This window comes from Furipterus horrens, unplaced genomic scaffold (assembly GCF_987537825.1).
Source record: "Furipterus horrens unplaced genomic scaffold, mFurHor1.1.pri manual_scaffold_12, whole genome shotgun sequence".
Lineage (NCBI taxonomy): Eukaryota > Metazoa > Chordata > Mammalia > Chiroptera > Furipteridae > Furipterus > Furipterus horrens.
The window spans coordinates 48,317,503-48,344,687 of NW_028327182.1; the positions used below are offsets into that span (position 1 = coordinate 48,317,503).

At 40.0% G+C, this 27,185-nt stretch overlaps 1 protein-coding gene across 1 annotated transcript in view; it reads left to right on the forward strand.

Moving 5' to 3' along the window:
- The window catches only part of GTF2F2 (general transcription factor IIF subunit 2), a 216,396-nt gene extending 199,638 nt beyond the window's left edge, over nt 1–16,758 (forward strand). Inside the window, exon 8 of the mRNA XM_090258587.1 lies at nt 16,236–16,758. Coding sequence (XP_090114713.1) covers nt 16,236–16,355 — 120 coding nt within the window. The 3' untranslated portion in view covers nt 16,356–16,758. The remainder of the gene's footprint in view (nt 1–16,235) is intronic.
- The last annotated feature ends 10,427 nt before the right edge of the window (nt 16,759–27,185 follow it).

Consider the following 27,185-nt stretch of genomic DNA (forward strand, 5'->3'; position numbering starts at 1 on the left):
TATTGGCTTCAGTAGCTAAGAAATTCAGGAATACATCTAGCTTTAAATATGACTAGATCATCCAGATCCTAATATTATTTAGTTAGAACTGTCTCTTCCCATGTCTCCACATCTCTTCTCATCATTCTGTTTCTTGTGTGTTGTGTTCGTTCTTAGACAGGATCTTCCCATGTGGCAGCCAAAATGATCCGCTAAAGTACCTCATAGCTAGCAACCTTTAAGTAAAAAAGAGAATATCTGTCCTGATCATTCCAATAAAAACCCCAGGGAAGATTTTATTGACCTGGTAGGGGTTTTATGCCCATCCGTGAACCAAGAGGATGGGGTAGGAGTACTCTGCCAACTAAGGCCCACTGCCTGATACAGAGTTAGCACCTAATTAGTGTTAATCGTTTTATTGTAATCTCTAGTTTAGTGTGTTCAAAACACATCTCTTCAATTCTCTGCCCCTCCAAAGCTTCTCCCAGACTTCTCCATTTAAAGTGACACCACCATTCCACAAGTTGCTCAGGCCAGATATCCCGTATTTCTCTTTCCTCACATATATATTTGTGTGTGTGTGTGTGTGTGTGTGTATGTGTATTTGACTCGGGATCTTTTTTTTAAGATTTTATTTTTAGAGAGAGGGTAAAAGAGGGAGAAAGGAAGGGAGAGAAACACCGAAGTGTGAGAAGAACATCGATCGGTAGCCTCTGGTGTACCCCCAGCTGGGGACCTGGCCCACAACTCAGGCATGTGTGCTGACTGGGAATTGAACCAGCAGCCTTTCAGTCCACAGGCCAGTGCTCAATCCACTGAGCCACACTAGCCAGGGGTTGACTCAGTATCTTAAAAGGCAAAGGTATCCTTTCTAATTTATAGAGCCAGAGAACAGAGTTGCCTAGTGGCTTGAACCTAGTTGTCCTGACTTCAGTCTAGGAATACCTCTTACCATTTCGCCATCTGTAGACCAGCAAGGAAAATATTTTTCTAAGATTAGGAATCCCCACCCCCCTTTTTTCAAAGATTTTATTTACTTATTTTTTAGAGAGAGCAGAAGGGAGGAAGACAGAGAGGGAGAGAAACAGCAATGTGTGAGAGAAACATGAATTGCTTGCCTCTTGCATGCTCCTAACGAGGGACGTGGCCTGCAACTCAGGCATGTGTCCTGACTGGGAATCGAACCTGAGACTTTTTGGTTTGCAGGCTAGCGCTCAAGCCACTGAACCACACCAACCAGAGCAGGAATCTCTTTTTAATGGGGGGAAAAAATCTCTCAGGCCAGCTGCTTTCTAATTTCTCTATTATTAAGAATCATCATCAGTCTAAACCAGGTACCTAGAGATTAGAATTTAAGCTCTATCTTAGTTTATTTAGTTCCTAATCCAAAGTAAAAATAGATATTTTTAAATGTTGGAAGCTCATTTCAAGTTTAGTGCTTAATAAGCTGTTTTTTTTTTCCCTTAAATCTTTATCATTTCTTTTCTATTCGCATATCTTCTGTCAGTTCTCTCCATTTTCCCTATAACTGGAAGTTTCATTGTTCTTTTTTTAAAGATTTTATTTATTTTTAGAGGAAGGGAGGGGAGGGAGAAAAAGGGAGAGAAACAATCAGTTGATTCTCACAGGCCTTCAACCAGGAACGAGACCAGCAACCTTTTGGTCCGCGATTCAGTGCCTAACCTACTGAGCCACAGCAGTAAGGGCTATAAGTTTTTATTTTTTTATTTTTTAACTTTTTAATTATATTTTATTGATTATGCTATTACAGTTGTCCCAATATTTCCCACTTTGCCCCTCCACCCAGCACCCCCTACTCCCTCAGGGCAATCTACACACCATTGTTCATGTCCATGGGTCATGTGTATGTTCTATGGCTACTCCCATTTCCTATACTGTACATGCCCATGGTTATTCTGTAACTACCTATTTGTACTACTTGAGCCCCTCACTTCTTTGCCCATTTCCCCACATTGTCCTCCCATCTGGCAATCTTCAAAACACTCTTTGTACTCATGATTCTGTTTCTGTTCTTCTTTGCTTAGTTTTTTTTTTCAGATTCAATTTTTGATAGATGTGTATTTATTTCCATTTTATTGTTCATAGTTTTGATCTTCATTTTCTTAAATAAGTCCCTTTAACATTTCATATAATAATGGTTTGGTGATGATGAACTCCTTTAGTGTTTTCTGTCTGGGAAGCTCTTCATCTGCCCTTTTGATTCTAAATGATGGCTTTGCTGGGTCGAGCAATCTTGGCTGTAGATCCCTGCTTTTCATGACTGAGTATTTCTTGCCAATCCCTTCTAGCCTGCAAAGTTTCTTTCGAGAAATCAGCTGACAGTCTTATGGGAACTCCCCTGTAGAAAACTGACTGCTTTTCTCTTGCTGCTTTGAAGATTCTCTCTTTATCTTTAACCTTTGCTATTTTAATTATGATGTGCCTTGGAGTGAACCTCTTTGCATCCATCTTGTTTGGGACTCTTTGTGCCTCCTGGACTTGCATGTCTGTTTCCTTCACCAGTTATAGAAGTCTTTCATTAATTTTTTAAAGAGATTTTCAATTTCTTGCTCTTTTTCTTTTCCTTATGGGTGCCATAATGTTGGAATGCTTGAAGATTGTCCTAAAGGCTGCTTATACACTATCCTTGTTTTCCTTCTTGTTGTCCTGATTGGTTGTTTTTTCCTTCCCTGTGTTCCAAATCATTGATTTTATTTTTGGCTTCATCCATTCTACTGTTGTCCCCCTGTAAATTGTTCTTTATTTCAGTTAGTGTACCCTTCATTTCTGACTAGATCTTTTTTGTGCTGTTGAGTTCCTCACTGAATTTGTTGAGCATCCTTATAACCAGTGTTTTGAATTCTGCATCTGGCAGATTGCTTATCTCCATTTTGTTTAGTTCTTTTTCTGGAGTTTTGATCCGTTCCTTCATTTGGGCCATGTTTCCTTGTCTCCTCATTTTAGCAGCCTCCCTGTGTTTGTTTCTATGTATTAGGTAGAGCTGATCTGACTCCCTGTCTTGGCATCGTGGCCGAATGTGGCAGATGCCCTGTAGGGTCCAGTCGCACAGCCTCCCCTATCTCCCAAGCTGGGTATTTGAGGTGCGCCCTTTCTGTGCTCCTGGCAGGTCAATGGGAGGGATTTACCCAGACCAGTCAGCTGCAAGGATTAGCTATGACCACTGACCACCAATCTCTGCCCTCCAAGGAGGATCAGCTGTTCACGAGCAGGGTGATGGTGCTCTGTGGTCTATAGCTCTCCATGGGTGTGCAGTTCTAAGGTTTCCCAGGTGGTGCAGGCCAAGGTCATCCCCTACCTGTGTTCTTCCTAGGGCCACCCTGCATGAGCTATAGAGCAGTCTGAGATGGCTGCTACTTGTGCTGGACTTGGAGATTCCCAGGCAAGGCCAAGCTGTGAATCTAGGCTGGCTGCTGCTAGTACTGGGCCTGGGACCACTTAGAAAGAGGTGTGGGGGCTGGGGGCTCACTGAGGCTGGCTGCTACTTGTTTGATAAGGTTTAGGAATTTCTGAAGCATGAGCCAATACCAGCCATTCGTATGGAAAAGTCATGGTTAATAGTGTGGGTGGGCCCATAAGTTGGGTAGGATGGAGTCTCAGGGGATCTCCAGGGCAGAGCCAGATTGATGAGTCTCAGATATGGCACCTGCCTACTGGCTGTGTGGCTCTGTGGCAAAGGCTCATAAAAGAGACAATGGCCTATGTCCACCTTTATATCTGTGAGAAAACTGTTCTCCAGGTCCCACCTTGATGCCAGATACTTCACTTCTTCCCTATATGGCACTGGTACCTTTCAAGCTGCTACCCCAGTGCTGGAGCTCAGAAGGAGTGAGTCTGAGTAAGTCCATGTGTGGGTTCTTTTAAGAGGAACTGCTTGGGACTCCAGTAGTTTCTTCCACCAGCTTAGTTCCACCAGCTGATTTTTGCAGCCAGAAATTATCAGGACTTATCTTACTGGCAGTGGAATCCTGGGCTGGTGGCCTGGTTTAGGCCTGGGACTCCCCACACCCAAGATATTCCTCCCAAATTTTTATCTACCACATGTGGATGTTGGTCCAGCCTGTTCCACATCTTCCCTCCTACCAGTCTGGATGGATGTGGCATCTTTAATTCCATAATTGTCACTTTCAGCTCGATTTCTGACAGTTTTGAGTGATGGTTGTTCTATATTTTAGTTGTAATTTTATGTGGCTGTACAAGGAGGCAAGCTGTGTTTACCTATGCCACCATCTTGACTGAAAGTCTAGAAGTTTTTATTTTTGAATGGTACTATTAAAACTTAAAAGACCACCCATTTAACAACAGAGTATATTAACGAATGACACACCTTTGTGAGACTCCTTTTTTTAAAAATAATTATTTGCTAACTTATGAAATGGAGCTTCAATTAAAAGTTTTAGAATATGAAATGTCATATTAAAATAAATTAACTATTGAATATAAATTGATGAAATTAAATATTTATGAAATTTTTAAATATTATTCTTATGAATAGAATGTTCTAATAACCAGTAGATCTATTACCAAGTTTATAAAGGGTTAGTAACATTTTCTCTTATTATATGCTTTGTCTCATACTATCTTTTTACCGTATTTCTGAATGAGCTAAAATTTTGGGTGAATTTACTAACATAACCAATTCAGTCCAGATTTTACTTGAGATATTATGTTGATAAAAGCAATACCTAACATAGGCACCCAATAAACAAAATTGGGCATTGATATACAAAATTTACATAGAATTTTTATTTAAGCAATAGGCATCAATATTTATATTTAATCTGAAAATAGTCATTATCCATCAAGTCTTCCCCACTTTTCCAATCCCATTTGATTTAAAGGAAGGTAAAGTAAGTTTTTAAGCTTCTTAACTGCTTTCTCCTGATTTCTTTATTTATTCCCTGCACAAGCTAGCACTTGTTTTTAGGCTTGCCGTTCTTGTGGAAGTTGTCTCAGGAAAGAAATAATTTTCTTTGCATTTGTCTCTGCATTAGGGAAAACATTATGGATTTAGATAAGTGTTTGAAGCCCCCCAGTTTCTCTGCCTAGGAAGGGGAACTGAGATACCAGAGGATAAGCCTGTTGGCAGAAGACCTTGTAGTGCCAACCAGCTGGCCTTCTTCAGTTCTTTATTACAGCTTTATAAGCCATTCCTTTCTTCTAGAATGTCCCAAGACAGATATTCTAATTCCATCATTTATCCAATATATATGAACTGATACCCAGAGCTAGCTATCATTAGACATGTTACATTACACATATAATTTAATAATTTAAAAAATGGTGTTTTCTTAATTCGTTGTATGATCTGGAGAGTTCCCCTTCCCCACCACCCCCAAATTGAAAACCTTTATTTTCAGTACAAGTTATACTTTTTTTTTTAAGTTATGGTTGAGTGGATTTTAGTATATGCACAGAGTTGTATAACTATCAACGACAATCTATTTTAGAATACTTTCTTCACTCCAGAAAAAAAAAAACTTCATACCTATTAACAACCATTCCTCTTTTCTCCTTATGCCGGACCCTAGGCAACCTCTAACCTGCTTTCTTTCTATAGATTTGCCTGCTCTGGGCATTTAATATAAATGGAATCATATAATATGTGGTCTCTTATGACTGGCTTCTTTCATTTAGACTTAAAATTTTCAAGTTTTATCCATGTTGTGGCATGTGTCAGTATTTCATTCCTTTTTATTGCTAAATAGTATACCATTATATGGATGTAAAACATTTTGTTTATTCTTTCACCCAGGGATGGGCATTTGACTTGTTTTCACTTTCTGACTATTATAAACAAAGCTTCTATGACCATTCATGTACAAATTTATGTGTGAACATATGTTTTTATTTCTCTTGGGAGTAGAATTGTTGGATCATTTTGGTAACCTTTTAACCTGAGGAACTGACAGATTGTCATCAAACCTTCTTTAATTCTTAGCCAGCAAAAAACTTACTCTCTATTCCAAATACTTCAGGTGAATAATAAAATACTTTATCATTGGGAATGCTAGATAATTTACTGAAAATTCTCTGTGGGTAAAATATATACCTACACAGTCTTTTTGCTTGCCATTTAGTTTCTTGCAACATTTTGTACATTTCAAACTACACCTCACACCAGATGCAGTAATATAGTTGCCATGGTTCTTAATGCAAGAAATCATATTTAAATTCCAAATGGAATTTTATTTTTTTCATCTTCATCTATTAAGTTTTGGATATCTCTGATTGTATTTTTCTGGTTAATAGTTTCAACATTAAATACACACACACACACTTTTTTCCTAGTTCAAAAGCACCATATCCCAGCCTTGGAATACCTAGCAATATGCTAAGGTTATATTACATTCAGCATATAAATAAACTAATAGTTTAGAAAGCAAGTGGTTAAAATGAAAAGTTTTAGCCCAGAGGAAGTAAACTTTATTTAACTGAAATCTGCAAACATGTGAATCTTTTGCCAAATCCAGATAGAAGAAGTGTTACTAAGAGTAAGATGATTTACCAGCATACAGATATTAATGCAGTAATAAATTGTTTTCTCAGAACTTGGATTAAGCCATAAGATAGGCCAGGGGTTAGGGGATAGGGTTCATGCCTTGACCATTTCATTATCCATCATCTCTCTGCTTAAGAGTTTCACAAAGAGGAATGCAGCCATTGGGACCCTGAGAGGAAGACAGGGCCAGGGTCTAGTAGAAAAGCAGAGGTGAAATCAAAAGAAGGAAAGGAGGAGAAAAATGCCAAGATGGCCCATATTCCATAGATGTCTGCAGCATCACCTTCCCTCTCCTCTTCACAGTTTTCTGTATGTAAAGCAGTTGCCTTGCTTCACAACTTATGCCTAATGTGTAGTTTATTTTTTTAATGAAAGAATTTTGTGCCTTGAAGCCACCAACACTTCATCAGTAAATCCTCTGTTCTGTTGACCTTGCTTAAAGGAGTCACAGTCAGACACACAAAGATCCCATAAACATGAAGTAATACTTTGACATTATTACAAAACTGATAATGCCCTCCCTGCCCTTGGATCACTTTATAATAAGAATCATACAAGTATAGTGATTTCCCTTTGGTGACTGCATTAACCAGTGCTGTGTCTTTGGTGTAGATTTGCATATCACATACTCACTCCAACCTTCTTGGGAACATTTTGTGACTAGAAGTCGAGTAGGGTCATATTATTGGCTTATACCTAAAGCAATGTTACTTGATGATCAGCTTTCTATCAAAGATACATCTTTTTGATCAATTTTTTGGAATTTAGATATAGTTAATTTATTATTTTTGTAATGCTTAACACTCAAGTTCCTGATAAAATGAAATGCAGATAAATCCTCCATTTGGTTGGCAGAGAGAAGAGGAAAACATGAGAAACAGCCAGGGTTGGAGGAAGAGAAGGAAGGAGAAAAAGCCATTGAAATAGTAGGCTGTGGGCCTTGTGACCCTACATAGGTTTATCTTGATCATGGAGGGGGGACTAGGAATTTGATCTATGAGTTTCTGGCTTTTTAGCCACCACAATTGTATCTTTAGCCACAAATGCAAATCATATCCTATCGCTTCACTTCTTTGATTCAGTATGTGCTTTGCCTTTTCCTTCCAAGGAAGCTGTAATATTCTCTCCCTTTTTTCTCTGCATGCAGACTTACTGTAAATACTCTCCCACACATCTCTTTGATGAAGAACTACTGAACCTCAGCCATTTTATTCAGATCTCGTTCTGCAGCACTGCACAGGGTCAGCAATAGAAATCTCTCCAATTTTATGTGATGTAAAGGTGATCTACTCAGTTCTAGAATCCTTTGTTTAAAATACAAGTAGGCAAAAGGTTACATTGAAAAGTCAGTGTTTAGAGTAACCATTCAGTTCAAGTGATCGAATATATACCCTCAAACAACCTAACGTCTTGACTCAGGATGGGTTAGGTGCTCCTTCTCAGTGCTCCCATGATGTCCTGTGTATATGTCCTAATTACTCTGCTTCTGTTTTTATTTCATGATTGCTGGTTATATGCCCTAAGTTTCCTGCCCCACATACCCTTATCTTAAACTGTGAACTCTGTGAGGATAAAAAACCTACTTGTACCACTCTGACACAGAGTAGATGCTAAAATAAATATCTGTGTGAATTTTTTAAAAGGAAAGTTAATTTTTAATCCTATTAGAGCCTTTAAAATTTCCCCCTCAGTTGGCTTTGTCCCGAACAATATTTCAGGACTATAATACAGACTTTAGTAATAAATATTACTCAAATTCAGGTAATACAATTTAATCAATCAACTTTTTATTTCTCAAACTGAGTCATTGCCTATAAGTTAATTAGAGCCTGAGTTCTAAAAATGAAAAGAACCAAAGCCTTGACTGCTGTGGCAAAAGGTCGCCGATTCAATTCCCAGTTAGGGCACATTCCTGGATTGTGAATTCGGTCCCCGGTCGGCACATGGACAAGAGGCAACCAGTCAATGTTTCTCTCTCACATGGATGTTTCTCCTCCTCTCTTTTCCCTCCTTTCCCTGCTCTCTAAAAATAAATACTTTTTTTAAAACAAGAAAAGAACCAGAGTTACCTTAGTTTATTTTCCTATACCTTTTAAGTAATATCCCCTCAAGCACCCTCTTCTCCAATTCTCTTAGCTCCCTTGTTTACTCTTAAGCACACCCTGTCCATTCAGTATAAGTGAGCTAAGCCTCCGTAATTTGCAGGCAGGCACTATAATAGGAACATGGTTTGATGGGAAAGACAGATATGTAAATAAAGGGTTATATTATTGAGAGCTGGGACTGTTAGGGAAAGTTTCTCTGAAAAAGTGACATTTGTGCCAAATCTTAAAGGATAAAGGGGGTAGATTTGGGGGAAGGAAGTAAGCGTTACAGGAAAATGAAACAGCATATGGAAAACCCTAAAAGCCTGCAAACATAGAAATGGCAAGTATGTTGTATTAAATGTGGCGAGGGCGCAGAAGTAATTCCAGCAAGGAGAATGGGTCGGATGGAGGGCTGCCGCACACTCTGGCAGGTCAGCGAAGAGCTGTGCAGAGACCTCTCCTTTTATTGAGTTTTGCAAGTATAGAAATCAACAGGGAGGGTAAAGAATGAGCTCACAGGTACATTCCAATAATGATTACAATATACAATTACTTACTTAGGATTAAAACAATGGGAGGTTAATATATAAACTATGAAGAATGATTTCTATCAAAAGCAAAAAATAGGAATTCAGTCATCTATTCTTTTAAGATTATGGGAACAGCCACACTGTTCCTTAAACTTTAACAGAAAGCACACAGGGTTAAACACCACCTGTTCTTGGCTTGGTTTGGTTTCCTTGGCAACATCAGGGAGATGGAGTACTCTGCAAGATTGCTTTTAAGTCACAGAATGTCTTGAAACCCTTAGCCTGATCAGTCAAAGACTGTCGGCGCCAGTGAGTCCAGCTCGCCAGCTCGGGTCATAGAGCACCTGGACTGAGAGGCATGAGAGCATGCCTCAGTTTAGGAACCTTGATTTCCAGCATCACAAGTATATATAAAGGGAAGTATTAGAAGATGAGGCCAAAAGTTAAAGAAGGCAGACCTGAATAGGTTCCTACAGAGTCTGGAGTTTAACTTGTAGGCTAAAGGGGAAGTCATTGGAAAATTTTAAACAGTAGAATGATAATGATCTCACTGTTCTCTACTTGTGTCTTTCCTTAAGGGATTTTCTGACCTCATTTTTTCCTATTATTACTACTACTTTCTCTATTAATGCTTTGTGCCAAGTTAACGCATTTGGTTAGAATAAAATGGTCTTAGGTTGCAGTTGGGAACACTCTAAAACTCTATAGAGGTTTGTCTTCCTCCCCCCAAAACCCTGCCCCCCCCCAAAGAAAATCTGTACCATGGCTAGATAATATGACCCTAATCCCATCTTGTTACCTAATATAATAAATTGACAGCCTATGAATGTGTCATTTCATTCTTAATGTAAAAAAAGAAGAGTGACATTTTTATTTTAAAAAATGCTTCCTAACCATTTGATAATATTAGTTCAGCAAAATGAAGGTGGGCTACACATAAAGGCAACTGAATTTTTACACTTAAGACTTTCTTAACATTTTGTATTTAACCCTTTTTAGGCTTTTCGTGTTCTATATTTAGATTATAAATGGACATACTAGGCTTGAAATCAAGAGAGCCTCTATCAGGCAACCACAGTGCTCTGGTGATTGCTCTTTTCATTTTTGATGCATTGCAAAGCATCCACAGTTATATGATTGTTTGTGCACAGGGTCTTAGCCAGTCTCACAATAAATCATTCTTTGGACTTCTACAAAGATGTCATTCTTGGCATCTAAACTGAAGATCATTTGTGCCAAACCCATCATTTTCCATTTATGAATCCTTTTTAATTAGAAAGTAGTTTATGAGGTGTCCCATTTTCTAAATTAATTTGTAGTGGCAGATGGCAGACATGCACATGACCTGGATGTCTCAAGCCTTTTTGCTTACTCATGCACAGGGTCCTTTGGTAAAACCAGCTGCAGATCTGGGAGGCAAGCAAGCTCCCTCCCAGGAAAACCCAGGCCTCATTTGATTCATTGCTGCCCCCTGCTGGGGCCTGGCTGCTAGAATGGGAAAACTGCTCAGGTGGTAGAACTGAGCCCACCCAGGGCTATAGAAGGAACCCACATGTGTGTAGTTCCGGTGTTAATCAGCTATTGTTTGTGAGTGACAACCTACCAATGTAAAGTGGTGTTAGGTTATGTTGGTTAACACACAATCTCCAGCAATGGTGAAGCTTAGAAAACACTTCAGGGACTCAAATATCCTAGAATATTAGAGCTAGGAGAATCCTTAAAGCAGATGCTATGAAACTTTAGTTAAATCAGAGTTTCTTAGGGGCTTTTCAAAATGCAGATACCCAGGCCTGGCCCCAGAGATTTTGATTCACTAGGCCTAAAATGGGGCTTATTTAACAGGCTTCGCATGAGCTTCTGAGACAGGCAGTCTATCACCACAATGGAGAAGGGCACTGCCTTAAACCCTATCTAGGTAAGAGCTTAACCTTTTTTCTAATTAGTGCCTCATTTCAATGAATGAAAGTATTACATCTTTCATTAAAGGGATGAGTCTCTATAATACTGTAGCTGGTCCTTTGGAGCATACACACAAAAATTGTTGTTGGATTGGTTTGTTCTGTAGCAGGAAAAAAAAAATCACTTTTAAATAACTAACTTTTCTGTCTTCTCCAAGAAGGAGGTAAGGTACTATAATTTATACTGGTCAGTTTATAGTGGGTTGCTTTTGGCCTTGGACATTGGCAAGCAAACGAAGGATTTAATATTACATTTATCATAGCCATCATTTCCATAAATATAGTAATCATTTGGTTAATATCTATTGTGTTTCCAGGGACCTGAAATACTAGAATGCAGAGTTCTGCCCTACAATAGCTACCTGCTTGCCTTATTCCCTCTGAGGAACCAAACAGAACAAAGCTGCAGCCCCCAGGGTTTTAGCATGGCTTACTATCACTTATCCTCACTCTTGTCTTGACAAGCTTGGCCAATATAACAACAATAAAGACAAATAATGACTTTCCTTATTACACAGGAATAAGTGGCCTGAGAGCAAATTTGAAAACTCACCTTAGAACTGAGGATTCTGGATACCTGTCATGTGCTTACCTCACAGAATATTGTTCCAAAATTATGTATCTTTTTTTTTAAGTATATTTTATTGATTATATTGTTACAATAGTTCCAATTTTTTCCCCTTTGCTCCCCTCCGCCCAGCACCCCCCTTCCCCAACAATCCCCTCCCCAAGTCCATGCCCATGGGTCGTACATACAAGCTCTCCTGCCTCACCCTTTCATATATTCTTCTTCTTTTTTAAAAAAATAATTAGTTAAATATTTTAACAATAAAAAATAACAATCCCTCCCTCTCAGACTTAAGACCCTTTACAATCTTCTAAAGGACAATGGACGAAGGTCTCGAGCACCTCTAGCTGCTTCAAGCTGGACATGGTCGTCCTCCTACCTACCCTTGGGTCAAGAAATCCCTAATAAGAGTGGGGGTGTGGAGGGGAGGGTGGCCTTCCCACATGGGGAAGGATCATGCAGACTCCAGGTTGGTTGGCTGTCTCTGGACAACGGCATGCTTGGTTTAACAGGCTGGCATCCTTGTTGTATTCTGGGGGCAACAGGGTTAAAGGACATCATTCAATCCGTAACCACTAGATGACAAAAGACAGGTATTAATTTTTCAATGTCCCACATTAGGGAAAAGAAGGGCTTCTTTGGAGGAAGGTATGCCAGGTACATCTCACCTGTCCAAAACCCTTTTGCCCATTATACTTAGTTTGGACTGAGGGAAATATTTTAGGTTTCCCCCCTCTCAGGCCTCTGGGCTCTTTCTGTCCAAGCCATTAGGATAGAAAAGAGAAACCAGTTTTAAAGTGAAGCCCACAGACCACCCCGTTCTTCACCAACCCAGCCACTTAGTTCAGCCAAACCATTGAGTCTCAGGAGGCAGCAATGCAGACAGGATTAAGTGAGGCCTATACGTACAGACAATCACTCAGGTAATGAGATCGTAGGCTTATGCCCTTTGAAAACAGAAAACACATGTTAATTTATGTAACATAACCCACACACAAGTTTATAGATCTGTAGGACTGTCTTATCGGAAAGACATCCAGTTGCAAGGCATTTGACATTCTTCTCGCCTGTAAATTAAACATCTTTGATAATGCCACAGACATAGTTTAACTTTCAAATGAAAACAAATTTTAAATGAAAAGAAACTTTAAAGACAGTTAGCTGCACTACTTTATAGTCTACCACTGGGCATTGTGATCTTCCTTGAATCTTGATTTTTCTCCCTAAGATTACCCTCCTTGTCATTAAAGGGACTGCATTAAGTTCATTTTTAATTTATCCTGTTCATTTGCATATACACAACAAGAGCAGCAAATGATCACTTATGATCTTTAGTTCTGCTTTGCTGGAACTTACACAAGGAACATTTACGGTGACCTTCAGTCTGCCCTTCAGAGCACAGAAGCTGAGCCACATACCTGGCATACAGCCTTGCCTGTAAACACCTGTCTTTTCCAGGTCCTCCTGGTTTTCCATTGTGCCTTAAGGTCCCTTCTAGCCATCTTTCAGGAAAACAACCTTCGTTCCTTCCCTGGAAAGATTGCTATGGACCGCTCATCCATCCAAGGTACCAGGCCTTTTATCTCGTGGACTTTTATTACCTTTGAAAGTCAGTCCCAGTTGCTCAGGGCTTTTTGGTAACAACCAAAGCCCAATCATGTCTCCTTTAGGCATGACATTCCAGTCAAAGTCTTAGTCAAAAAATCGTTATTAACAACTGGTCTTATTAGTTTTATGCAAAGAAACTTAGGTCATTACTTACTTCTTTAGAATACCAAACTCTGGAGGGATCAGAGAGGGAGAAAAATATACAGTGTGAAGGAAAATCCTTGTCCTTCTAATATTCACTGAACTTGCATTTCTATTCTTTATATTTTTATTTATCCCCCCCACTAAAAATTTTTCTGTTTGTTTGTTTTTCCATTACAGTTGTCTCACTTTTTTCCCCCTCTTGCTTCCCTGCACCCTGCCCCCTCTTCTCCCACATTCAGTCCCCACCCAGTTGTCCATGTCCATGGGTCATTTATACATGTTCTTTGACTAGACCCTTCCCCTTCTTACCCCTTCTCTCCCTCCCATCTCCCCCTTTGTTACTGTTAGTTTATTCCTTGTTTATATACCTCTGGTTCAATTTTGCTCATTTGTTTGTGTTCATTAGTTTCCTGTAACGGGTGATAGCATAAGGTAATTTTCTTTTGTTGCCTGGCTTATTTCGCTAAGCATAATTCTCTCTAGTTCCAATCATGTTGTTGCAAATGGTAGAAGTTCCTTCTTTCTTTCAGTACTTATTCATTGTCATTTTCTCCCTTTGTACTCGTGCTCCTCTCTGTCTCTCTCTGTTTTCTTCATCTTCTTAAAGCAGACCCTTTAGCATCTCTTGCAATGCTGGTTTGGTGGAGATGTATTCTTTTAGCCTTCTTTTGTCTTGGAAACTCCTTATTTCACCTTCCATTTTGAATGAGAGCCTTGCTGGGTAGAGTATTCTTGGTTGTAGGCCTTTGTTTTTCATTACTTGGAATATTTTTTCCCATTCCCTTCTGGCTTGTAGTGTTTCTGCTGAGAAATCTGATGATAGCCTTATTGGAGCCCCCTTGTATGTTATTAGTTGTTTCTCTCTTGCTGCTTTTAGGATTCTCTCTTTGTCTTTGAATGTTGGCATTTTAATTATGATGTGTCTTGAAGTGGGCCTGTTGGGGTTCATCTTCATTGGGACCCTCTGTGCTTCCTGGACTTGCATGATTCTTTCTCTCTTCATGTTAGGGAAGTTTTCTGTCATTAGTTTTTCAAAGAGGTTTTCTATTCCTTGCTCTTCTTCTTCTCCTTCTGGAATTCCTATGATACGGATATTATTACGTTTCATGTTGTCCTGCAGCTGTCTTATAACCTCTTCAGTCTTGTTCAGTCTTTTTTCATTTTGTTGCACTCTCTGTGAGTTTTTGTCTACATTGTCCTCCAGCTCGCTGATCCGATCTTCTGCTTCCTCTAGCCTGTTTTTAATTCCTTCTACTGTGTTCTTCAGTTCAGAGATCGTATTCTTCATTTCCTCCTGGCTCTTATTGATAGCTTCCATGTGCTTTTTGATGCTGGTATAATTCTCAGTAAGTTCCTTATAGTTCTTCTGGAGTTCACTGTAGTTTTTCTGGAGTTCTTTGTAGTTTCCGCTGAGCTCATTTAGCTTCTCCATAATCCATGCTTTCAATCCCATATCTGATAGTTGGCTCCCCTCTATTTCATTTAGCACTCTTTCTGGGGACTCTACCTTTCCTTTCGATGGGGGGTTGTTTCTCTGTCTCCCCATTTTTGTGACTCCTATTGTTTGTTGGTGCTTCTTTGAATGATCTGCACTTCCTGGATCTGCCCCTGGTGGCGTCAGATCCTGTACCAGTCTGGGCCTAGGCAGCCTGTTGGAGACTTCCAGGGATCTACTGCCTTTGTCTGACTCCTTTAGTTGTTGAACTATTCAATCTGTGATTAGCTGTCAGGCTTAAGGACCGTGGGTGTGGCAGCTTAATTCCTGTAGGTAGGGCTTTTGCTTCCCCTCAGGCTGACGCCACTTGGCCGGGAATGGTCTGCCTGCAGCACTGGGGATGAGTCAGCACTGTGACCCGGCCGGCCGTTTCCCCAGCTCTCCCCTCAAAGCCACCACACCAAACTCTCCCCAAGCATTTTCTGTCCTCTATGTCTTCCCTCTGCTTGTGCCCAGGGTAAGTGGGGGCAGAATATTTTCATATGTGATCCGCTTAAGAGCTTTTTTTCTCCCGCTGTTTCTCTCTGGCTAGCAAGAAACCCTGTGGCTTTTCGCTTTTCTCAGCTGGATACTATTTTACTTTCCACTCTGTTGCTGTAGGCTGGGAAGCCCAGCTGGGGGTTTAGACTCTGCCCTTCTCAGGGGGAACCCCCAGCTGCTGAGCTGTTTCTCAGTCCCTTCAGCTGCCACCCGTGTGAGCCCAGCCAGCCCTTCTGCGTCTCCGCACTCCCTACCGGTCACGTTGTGATGTAGCGGCCTTTTCTGTCTCTCCGTGGTTATAAGACTTCTCTCCAGCTGGTGTTCGGTTGGTTATTCCAGATGATTTCTCCAAAATTACATTGTAAATCCAGACTAGTTCTAGGAGGAAGTTAGTGTAGCTTCCACTTACTCCTCCGCCATCTTGTTTCTCTATGTATCATTTTTTATATGTGCTACTGCTTCTGAAATGACCGGTTCAAGAATAACTGTCTCTGACTGTGAACTGAGTAAGGCGCTGAACTCAGGGGCAGATTAAACTTGGTGTACAGTGTCGTCTTAAATAAACATGGGCACCAGTAATTTTCTAGACTTTTTTAAACTCTCAGGTTGTTGTCATTCAGGACTTACAACCACTTCAATGTAGGTGACCATATATTGAATGCAGTTATCATAAATTGTATGTGTAGAGTCAAAAGGCAGTTTATTGAACCTCTTTATAGAGAAACCTTGTTGCACTTTCAGGATCATAATTTTTATTACTTACAAATGTGGTTTTGGTATATCATTTTATGTTAAATTTTATTGCCTGCCTTCACAGTCTCATCTCTTTGGGTTTTTTGTTTGTTTGTCTTGGGTTGTTTTTTCAGGGGTACCTGAAGGAAATCTTAAAAGAAATTGGTATTCAAAATGTAAAAGGGATCCACAAAAACACATGGGAGCTGAAGCCAGAATACAGACATTATCAAGGAGAAGAAAAGAGTGATTAAGAAGATTCTAAGCCAGCATACCAACAGAACTAAAGGGTGACATGTTAAGCATACTGCGTTAGTACTTGAATTTGAGCACCATCTGTTATAGGAGTAAAATGACTGATACTATAATTTCTCTAGGTAAATTTTTTAAACAATAATTCTTTAAAAGTTACTTGTTTTTTGAAGAAAAGTAACAAATTTATTTATAGACTTAAATTGTATTAAACCAGATTATTCATGATGGAGATAAGAGGTTACATAATAAAAGCAAATCAAGGAAATAACTATCATTGAGATAGATATTTTTCTGTATTATTTGATTTTTTAACAGGAGAACACCAGAATGCTGAGCTTGAGTGCCACTGCACTAAGAAAACTTTTATCCTTGTATTCTGTAAAATAAATTCTGATTAAGGAAGGTGGTCCCATTTTTCTACCCTTATCCGACTTTGTTCTGATGTAAGAACCAAATCGTTTCCATATCGCCTTCCAATTCTTAATTATTTGAGAGTTGGTGTCAGGAAGCAGATGGGTAATGGATAAATCTTTATAGAACTTAGAATTCTTGATGCCTTGTTGTGTACTTGGTTTGTAGCATATAACTTTCCCAAAACCTTGTCTTTTTATGTTTGAAACTATTGTGACACACACCTGTATCTTCTGGCCCTGCCTTTTGTTTTTGTCATGACAGTGCCTGCCAGATGAAACTTGGTGGCTGCTAGTCATGTTTCCAGACCAGAGCTGTGTGTCATTTGAAGTTATGCATTGGTATTTCTGCAAATCTTGTTTTTTTCTTAATCAATGATAAAATATTGGTCATAGAAGAGACACCCTTTCACCTGGGTTTCCCATATTCTTTTATTTTGGGACTCTCTTACTCTGATAAACATAGTTTTGACTGCCAAAAATGCAGAAGTAAAAATCCTAAACTCTATAAACCATTGTGAGATTGAAAGGAAGACTAATATACAGGAAGGCCTTATATAATAGGTGACATTGTTAAAATCAGCCAGTACACACACTTAGGGCATGTTTTTAACTCTCAGAATGTAGTAAGATTATGGTTGCTGGGCGTTGGAAATATTTGAAATTACATGTTGCCACAGTAACTCCTAAAGTGATGTATCTTAAAAAAGAAAACAGAATTTTCTCTATTGTATCATAAGCAGCTCTTGTGGGTTTCAGGAGAGTTTCTTTCAGTTGTTCCTAAGGGTCTGTGAATATATTTTCTTTGAAGAATATTTTTTTAATATTTTTTATTGATTAAGCTGTTGCAGTTGTCCCAATGTCTTTTTCCTTTGTTCCCCTCCACCCAGAGAACCCCCTCCCCCCAGTTGTCCCCCCACTTAGTCCATGTCCATTGGTTGTGCATATAGTTCTTCTCAACATCTTCCTGTCTACTCCACTCCTTCCTACTATGCTTCTTAATTCCTGTACCATCTCCCCATCCACCCCCCCGCTGACCTCTCCCCAAAATGTTCTCCATACCTATAATTCTTTTTCCACTCTCATTGACTACTTAGTTTGCCTTTGTTTCAGTTCCCTAGCTTCTGTTGTTGGTTGTTGTAGTACAGTTTTTATTTTAATGTTCATAGTTTTGATCCTCCTTCTAAACAAGTCCCTTTAACATCTCATATCAGTGGCTTGGATCTAATGAACTCCTTCAGTTTTACTTTGTCCTGGAAGCACTTTCTCTGCCCTTCTATTCTGAATGACAGCTTCGCTGGATAGAGTAATCATGGCTGTAGGGTTTTGATTTTCATTACTTTGAATATTTCTTTGAAGAATATTTTGATCAATGTTGATACCTATCAGTGAAATAAGAATAAACACTTTTCGGGTCCTATATGCCTGACAGTGTGTTATATGCTCTAAAATATCTCATTGAATCCTCAGAAATAGTGCTGAGAGATAATGTCCATTTGATAGAACCATTTCCTATCCAACATACATACCTTTATGAGTACTGCTCCCTCTTTGAAGGAATGCTACCCTTGGGGCAAAGTGAGTATCAGAGTGTACTTTCCCAGAACCCATTCTTCCCCTAGCATCCCCAGTCTTACCTCCAGACCAGGAAAATGGTGCAAAGTGCAGACAGAGTTGTGAGGAGAGTGCATTTGTCTCTGGCATCAGTGCTTGAATTCAGACATCTAAACAACCCTACCCACCTCCAAGCTTTAAAGTCAAGATCCTTTTTGCTAACATTTGAATTTCTGTTATACTTCAAGTACCTGGGTAAGGTGTGTGAATTTAGAGTGGACTTTTTTAGACCTCCATAGGAGTTAAGGAGACCAGTAGCATATGACAGGGGTGGGGCACTAAACTGAAGGGGAGCTGCCTTGCGGCAAACACCCCTTTGTATCAATACCTTGGCCATCTTCCCTATCATTTGTGTAAGAGTCCAGGAAATATAAGCTACTTTTCTTTCTTTATTGAGTTTTCTTTCTGATATGTCCAGAGCAGGTTCCTGAGCCTAATATCATTTGCATAATGTGTAAGAGAAAATATCAGAGATTACTTTTGATCCTGACTTTTCTTCACATACTCTCATTCTTTCTTCTTCCTACTTGCTTTTCTTTGATCAGGTATCACCATCCATAATACAGTAATATGATGTAACTTCTGACAGATGAGCAGTGTAAGCCTTTAATAGTTTATCTAATTTTGTTAGAAATCATCTAAATTAAGGACTTTTTAGATGCTTTAGCTTAAAGTTTAAAGTAGATTCTTTGAAGTTATTTAGTATAAAATTTTAGATTTTTAAAGAATGATTTTCTTAAAGTATACTATATTTTTAAATGTTGAAATTTGTATTTTAAGGTCTTAAGAAGATAGGCTTTTTTATATTGTTTTGTGGAAATGTAAGTACAGCAAAAGAACATTTTGCTGGACTAAAAATTTTAATCTGGTATCTTCAACGAACATGATGGCTGTTTATTTGGCAAGTATTTATTGACCATGAATATATTTCAGGCACTGTGGAATATGAATACATAATAGTCTAATGGGAAATACAGAATGTAGATGGGTAACAATGACATGTGGGTACTTGAAGTGTGAATTGAGTGTCAATCAAAATATTCCAGTTAATTCATCATTGCCATTTAGACTCAACATGGATTTCCAATTTTTAAAGCATTTGAATGCAGTAATATATATTTAATTTTAAAACTTCCTTGAATATAATTTAACCATTGATAATTTGTAAGACACAAATACAGTGGATGTCTATAGTACATCAATCTCATTAATAGAATGCTAAATTAAAGCGTTTACTGGGCTAGTCCTCGTGACATTTAAGCTTTAATTCTGATTGCCATTCTAGTTTCTCTCTTTGAACAAAAGCCTGTGAACCACTTTGGCCATTCATTCATTCAGTGAAAATCCACTGAAATGCCCACAGTGTGCCAGGCAGCAGGGGTAAAGGTGATGGATGTTTGTGGTAATGTGCCTTACATGCAACCAGTTTTTTGTCTACTTGACTAAGTAAGCAAGAAAAATAATGGCTTGTGTTTATTGGACCCTTACTATGTGCAGACACTGTGCTAAGCATTTGACTCCATAACTCATTTAATCTTCACAGCAACCTTATGACATAGGTTCTCTTCTTCCTTTGTTTTATAGATGTTCAGGTACTAAGAGGTTAAAGAACCAAGGTCATACAGGAGTCAGAGTCAGAGCCAGATTCAGATCCCAGAACAGCACTCTGGAGTGTAGGCTCTTAGTCACCCTTATGTGTATATAGATCATGGGCACTAGCTGCTGATTGCCCACAGCTGTAATTTTTTGCCCAGAGCCTCTCATGTTTGGGTTTATTGTTGTTTTAATAATTATTGTTATTAAGATAATTTACATATCTCTCACAGTTGACTTCTCACTAACTAATGGGTAACAGAATCTCAAGAGTTATCATTCCTGAATCAAAAAAAGAGTGGATTCTGGATTCTACCCAAGTTGTTTTGACTTTAGAGATTTGGTTTCCAGTTCTTGTTCCTCTTCTAGAGTTTTTTACTTTGTGGAATGATATTCCTTTTTTTTTTTTCCCTCTAGATTCAGATGAGCTGTTTCCCAGAAATGATTGCAAATGGCCAATGTACTAGATTTACTTACATCCTAGACCACCCAGAGAATGTTAATCCCACATTCATGAGAAAGTTGCTGACTTGGCTGATCACAGGAAAGGGTCTATGCCATGGCTTAGTGAGCACACAGGAACTCTGTTAGCTTGGGACTCCCAAGTATGGGAATATAGAGCTGAACAGATAAGATAAGAGGGTCTTTACTTTCAGAAACTCACAGTATTGAAGAGGACTGTGAAACAAATAAATGACAGCGTAATGCATTAGGTGCAGCAATAGAAATACATGGCAGCGTGTTTTATTAGCTACTTGGATTCAGAGCCCGTGATTTATAGCAATTTGTTTACCATTGCGGGGTACCTGTCCCGCAGATCCCCAATGCAGATGAAATGACTGACTCAGAGGCAAAATGTGTGAGGAAAGAGAAGGGGAGTGCCTCTCAGTGGAGGATATTCCTGAACCTTCTTTAGGTTCGAGTTTTTATTATGTTGACTATGTGCAGAAATGCATGACTTGAGGTAGCCCCCTCCCCCCCAACTATCATTAGCAAGGACAAAGAGAAATATAAATCAACATATAGGAATAAGCAGTTCAGACTTTCAGGGCCAGAGTACATTGCAGTAGTTTAGACTACACACCTGGAGTTAAACATTCCGTTGTTACAGATTAGGAGTTACGCAAAGTAGAGCAGGCTTTACTAGTTCCAAAGAGCATGTTGCATTCTTATTTTGTTTCCTAAGACCCTCTGGAGAGTGGGAATGCTTGTGCAGGATTTGGAGCATGCCAGCTACCTTGTCCTTAAGACTTATGGGTCCGTGGGATGGTCCCGGCTCAAAGAACAGTCACAGTTTCCAATACCAAACAGACTGGTCTCCCACATACCATTTGTGCCTTAGTTTCCTCATCTGCAAAAATAGAAATATTAATAGTATCTCATAGAATTGTGATGAAAATTAAATAACTCAATATATATAAAGCATTTAGAACACTTCATGATACATAGAAAGTACTTTATCGCTATTAGCTTTAACATATACAAAATATATAAAATATGGAACTAGCGCAGAGAATGAAATGATTAATTACTTCTTTGGAGAATCAGGAAAACCTTAGAGGAGTTGGTATCTAAAGTGGATTTTGAAGGGATCTAGGGGTTCACTAAGAGTAGAGGCAGGAAATACAGAAAGAACAAGTGCAAGGGCATTAGGGAGCAGCCTTACTTCACATGATGGAGTGAGAGCCCGCACACACCTTCGATGTGGCTAGACAGTCTCAGTCTGATGGAAGAACTTAGAGGTCAGGTAATTTTACCATAGGCCCAGATGGAATGGATGAGAAGCTAGGCAGGGCTAACCTCCTTCAGTTGCACACACAAGTTCAAAATGATGTAAACAATTTGATTATTCCCCTATTTGCAACATACTTTTTCAGTTCCAACAATACAAAATGCTCCATTTCTACCCCATTGGGCATGAGGGTTAGAGAATACTGTAAGTCCTTCCATCAGGGAAGACCCTTTCCCTAGAGAAAATGCAGGCTACGAGGATAGGTAATATATGCACTTCATCAGATATGTATTTAATTTCACCCTGCTGCATTCTGGGCACCACACGAGGTGCTGGGGTGGGGAAGCCAGGGGCACTGAGTGAGACTTGGTCCTCATCCTGCACCACACTGCCTGGCAGCCTGCAGATCTCTCCTGTCAGGGAACGAGGTGAGAAGCCAGTCAGGGCCTATTTACAGTGTTAGAGGCCTGCTCTGTCGCCTTGAGAAATTCTAGGATTAACAGGTAAATTCCATCTCCAAAAGGGAAGAAAGTGCCTGGTGTGTACAGAGATGGAGGCCTTGAGTTACATCCACTGGGGAGACGGTCCACAAAGCCAACAGTGGAATGAGTCATACCCCACAACAAATTTGGGAAGTGACCATCACTGCTTTCATTTGCTAAATCTTTGAGAAAGCGATTTTGGATAATTATTCCAAAATTATTGAAGGTAACAGATCTGCTGTTTTGAAGCAGAGAAAACCAAGGTAAGTTCTTCACCCTGTCACAGTGGAACTGTGGAGAAGTGAAAGCTAGAACTCAAGTCAGCTTGAGCTGAAGCTTTTGCTAGTGTTGCTAGCCCAACAACAGTCACTGTCTCAGGTCTCCTGCCTTTGGGTGAGGAGCCTTACCTCTACATGGAGCCAAGGATCTGAGAGGAGAGCAAGTGGGTCAGCCTTGCCATGAACACAGGTAAGTGGACCTGTTCAAGCTTAATATCCTCTTAGAAAATGAAATTATTAATCACCTTTAGACAGCATTGACAAGTGAAAACTTAATAATGTCAAACAGCTCTGAAATCATATTTTGTTAATAAACCTCCTACACAGTCCACAAACTTTAGCCTACAAGCTTAGTATATTGAACTGAAAACACCTCTGCATGTGGATGTTTCAAGTACATGCAGTTGCAAATGGAAACCAAGTAATCAACTAGGAAAGGACGAGAAAGAAAAACAGGATTATTTTAAGTAATTTTTTTTAAAGCACTTTTCAGTTGGGTCCAACTGGTTGATTTCTTCATGAAAAAAAAAAGGAGTATGTCGATCAGGTCTAGAGCATCACATGTGCCAGAAAAGAACAAGTGAAGAAGCCAGGAAGCAGAACTGCAGTTTCATGTTTTCCCTCATCTCTAATACTTATTTTTACCAGATTTTTTGATCAGTTGCTATCACCCATAATCTGGGGTAGAGAACCTTGTGTATTAGGGGAAGTGGATGGGGAGGGGCTAGTCATCAGAAAAGGGTATCAGTGCTTCCTGAGAGGTTGGCGAAAATTATCTTTAATGTCCTTCTGGTTTTAAGATTCTGTAAGTCTAAACCATGGGCCTGGCTAGTCTTGCCTGTCAGTCTTGCCCATCCTGAGACTGGAAAGGGGTTTACTTCATTATCCTCCCTCGGAGCTTCTACACATGGCACAGGCTCAGCTACAACGCATGCTGAATTGCACACATCTACCTACACTCCACTGTGGATAGGATGGTCGGCACTAGACAGGCATGTGTGTTCCAGAAAAATACCATTCATGACTTGACTTCATGATATCACCTGCCTCTGCTGCAGGGCCATCTGCTTCTACACACTCTTGCATGCACCCAGAAATATTGGTCTGTCATCCAGTCCTTACTCAGTTCCATCCTACTTGAGGTTCTCAGTGGTGAGAAGGAGAAATCCACTTGAGTTGGCTCAAAGGCAGAAAAACAGCCCTCGCAGGGACTGGCCCTTCTTCCCTTCCTCTCTCAGAGGCCACCTGGTCTTTGTCATTGGTCTGCCTCTACCCGCTTCACACTGTCCTCTGCAGGTTGGCTTCCTTGGCTCCACAACTTCATGTTCCCCCATGAAGCACCTTTTTTTGTCTTGATACAGTGCCCGCTCTGGCCTCAATTTTATATCACTTTTCAGTTCAGCTTCCCCTAGCTAGCTGACTCTGGATTCCAGCTCTGGATTTACCAGAAGAATCTAGTTGCTGCCCATCTTAGGTCAGGTGCCCATCCCTAATTTGATTAGTGAAGAGAAGCATATTTGGTCACAGAGGCCACCTCCAGTGGTAGCTATAGCTGTAGGGGGCAGGAGTGGTTCCCCAGGAAGGGTTTTTGTCTAGCAAGCACTACAGAAAGTGACCACAGTACCCTCCACCTGAGCCAGTTACTCAAGAATGCACATCTGGAAATATAAGTATTCTGAAATCACAATTTGTTAACGAGCGGGTCATTGTTCCACTATATTTCTCCCTAGTTAGGAGTCTGTGCCTAGAGACCTAGAACTAAAGAGATTGAGTACTGGCAGAAAGTTCACCAATGAATTCCAAGGTAATGGTGAAAAATAGGAGGAAAAGGCCCTCCACTTTTAAAGTCCCGGAGATTCCCATGTAGAGATAAATAGACTGGAGAACACTCCCCAATAGAATAAAAAAGTCACATACTTTACAAGCTCAGCATGTAAAGGGCTGATCTATAGGGTGCACAATGAAATGGAAAGAGCCTAAACCACAGTAAGAGCAACAGTAATTACTATTTTACATATTATTGCAGCGATTTATAAGTATTTGTTTCCCAATTCTAAGGTGGAGATGATGAATCAACTTACACATTGGTAGTGTGCACAGATAAAGCACTTTTAGCATCTCTGAGAACTTACCAGTGATTTGTATCCCTGTTCTACAGACCCAGAAAGAAAGGTACAGAAAAGGTAAACTGTTCACCACACTGCCTGCTGGTGCAGAGCTGGACCAGTGTACCCTCACTCCCAGCCATGGCCCCTCTCCAGCCTCAGGTTCCCAGCCATCTGCTTATCAGAACCATACAGGTAGGGTCGTAACCTGCAGACTGCTGGGAACTACCTCACAGAACTGCAACAAATACCTTGGGAGGGGCCCTGGCTCTCTGTTTTTATAAAGCTCCACAATTATTTCTGATGATCAGCCAGGTGTGGAAACAATTGCACTCATCAAAAATTTCAACCAGAAAACTTATAATAAGTGTGGTCATGTTTTCCTGGCCATGAACAGCCTGTGGGAAAGTGTCAGGCTTTCCTGAAAAAGCACAGTGGCATCTCCCTTTTACACATCATACCCCATAGCCTATGCTGAGAACTTGGAATGAATCCACACCGACACTGACCTGGACACCTTGTGAGGCCTTCCTGCACTCAAAATGTGAATTCCTATTCCCAGCGGGTACTGGGAGGGTGCAGTGAGAAGAGTCTGTAAAGTGGCTCAGCACCTGCCACATAGTGTATGTTTAATAATGTTTATTTTTGAATCTCTATAGAGTTACTGTCACTGCATGATAAAGGTAACTTGTATTTCATATCCTTCATTTCTGGCTATTTCACAGGAAATGGCCAAATTATTAATAGAGTTGAAAACCTTAGGACCTGGGAATCCAGTATTGGCTAATGGCAGTTGTTTTTATCAAACAGACCAAATAGTAACTCCAGTTTGTGATAAAAACAAAAGTAAATGTTGACTGGCCCTAGAACCCTTGCTAACTGGTTTAGAACCTTGTGGGATCAGGTGCCCCAAGAACAGGTCTTCCCGCCCAGCCTACCCACTGGAGGGCCACCAGAGCAGGCAAGCCAGTTTTGCCCCCACCTGTCAGTTTCCCCAATTGGGTCCCTTTTTGGGGTGTGTCCCATGTGTAAACAGAGGAGGAGGTACATTTTGCCCTTGAAAATACCAGGCCTATTATTTGGGGTTTTAGGTCCGTTGGTTCTTTCTCTTAGGAGGTCTACTCCAATTTCCTTGCCCTTCAAGGTCTGACTTCTACATTTGAGAAGATAATGTGAAGAATAGATGGAGAATACACTTCTTTGTGGTCACTCCTTGAAGACGGGCACTTTTTCAAAATCATACCTTAAGTCCTACACAGTGGTGAATATTAGAGGGGCATGTGATGTTCAGAGTTCTTACTGGGTTTTTGCTTTAATTAGCTTTTGTGACACAAGAAGTGGACTGGTGAAACACCTCGTAGGGTGACGGTCTGGGCACATTTTCGTGTTGGTGCAACAGGTGGTTTCTCGTACCTTAAACCAGCTTGATCTGGGAACTTGTTGCAGGGTTTTTGTGTGTTTTTTTTAATTAATTAATCTATTTATTTATTTTTAGAGAGGGGGAGAGAAACATCACTGTGTGGTTGCCTCTTACTTGTGCCCCCACCTGGGGACCTGATATGCAACCTAATCATGTGCCCTGGCTGGGAATCGAACCAGCAACACTTGGCTTGCAGGTTTTTTGTTTTGTTTTGTTTTAATGATGAATAAATCTTACTTTGAAAACCACTATTTGCTGCATTCCATCCCCAGCTGAAATGAGTGCACAGCTGTTATTTATCAAAATAGAGACTACACCTACACATGATCTACTTTTGGGTTTGGAGAGGGTGGTAATGCCACAACTCATGAAGATGGACTTGCCAAGTTAAATTGCTGTAAGTAGCAGTTCCAGTATGCAGGCTGAAAACACTCAGACTGACCTCAGGAGCTTGAGATGGTGAAAAACAGCATTATACAGCTAAGAACAAGCAGTGGGATCAGTCAGACCTGCAGGCGCTTCATTTAGTTTTCCTGGCACCTGTCCCCTCACTTAGCTACAGAGAGAGAATAATAGATGAAAAAAACAGCTCATTCCTCTAGGAGGGGGAGGAAGAAGGAAAGGAGGGAGGGAGGGAGGGAGGGAAGGATGTGCTGTGCCAAGATATTAGCAATTCCCTTGAGGCTTTTAACTACTTATGTAAAGGGAAGTCGGGTCTCACAAAACGACTGTTTAGCTCAGGTCTCATTCCAGAATTTGAATGAAATTAAAAGGACCTAAATAAATCAGACTGAAATTTTTCAAATTAGTGATTATTGATAACTTTGTAACTGCACTGACCTCAGTGTGTCATATACAAACAAGGTGAGCCACACCCACTCACACAAAAAAACTGAGATCACCTAAAACTTCCTGTACAGATTAGGGAGTTGAAATAGAAAGAACACAGGTTCTGGAGCAGGAACACTGGCTCAGATTAGCTGTCTGGCACAGCCTTATATTTCTCTGCATTTTCATTTCTTTTTCCTTATAAAAAGTACTACCAAATTGCCTACCTTACATTGTTTATTGTAAGAGTAAAACATTACTTTAAATAATCTGTAAAATAATGTGCAAATGCTAATTATTTTATTGGTGGAGGCCCTTTGAGTTGGGGATGACAAAGTCAAACTGGCTTAAGTGAAAAATAATCTGC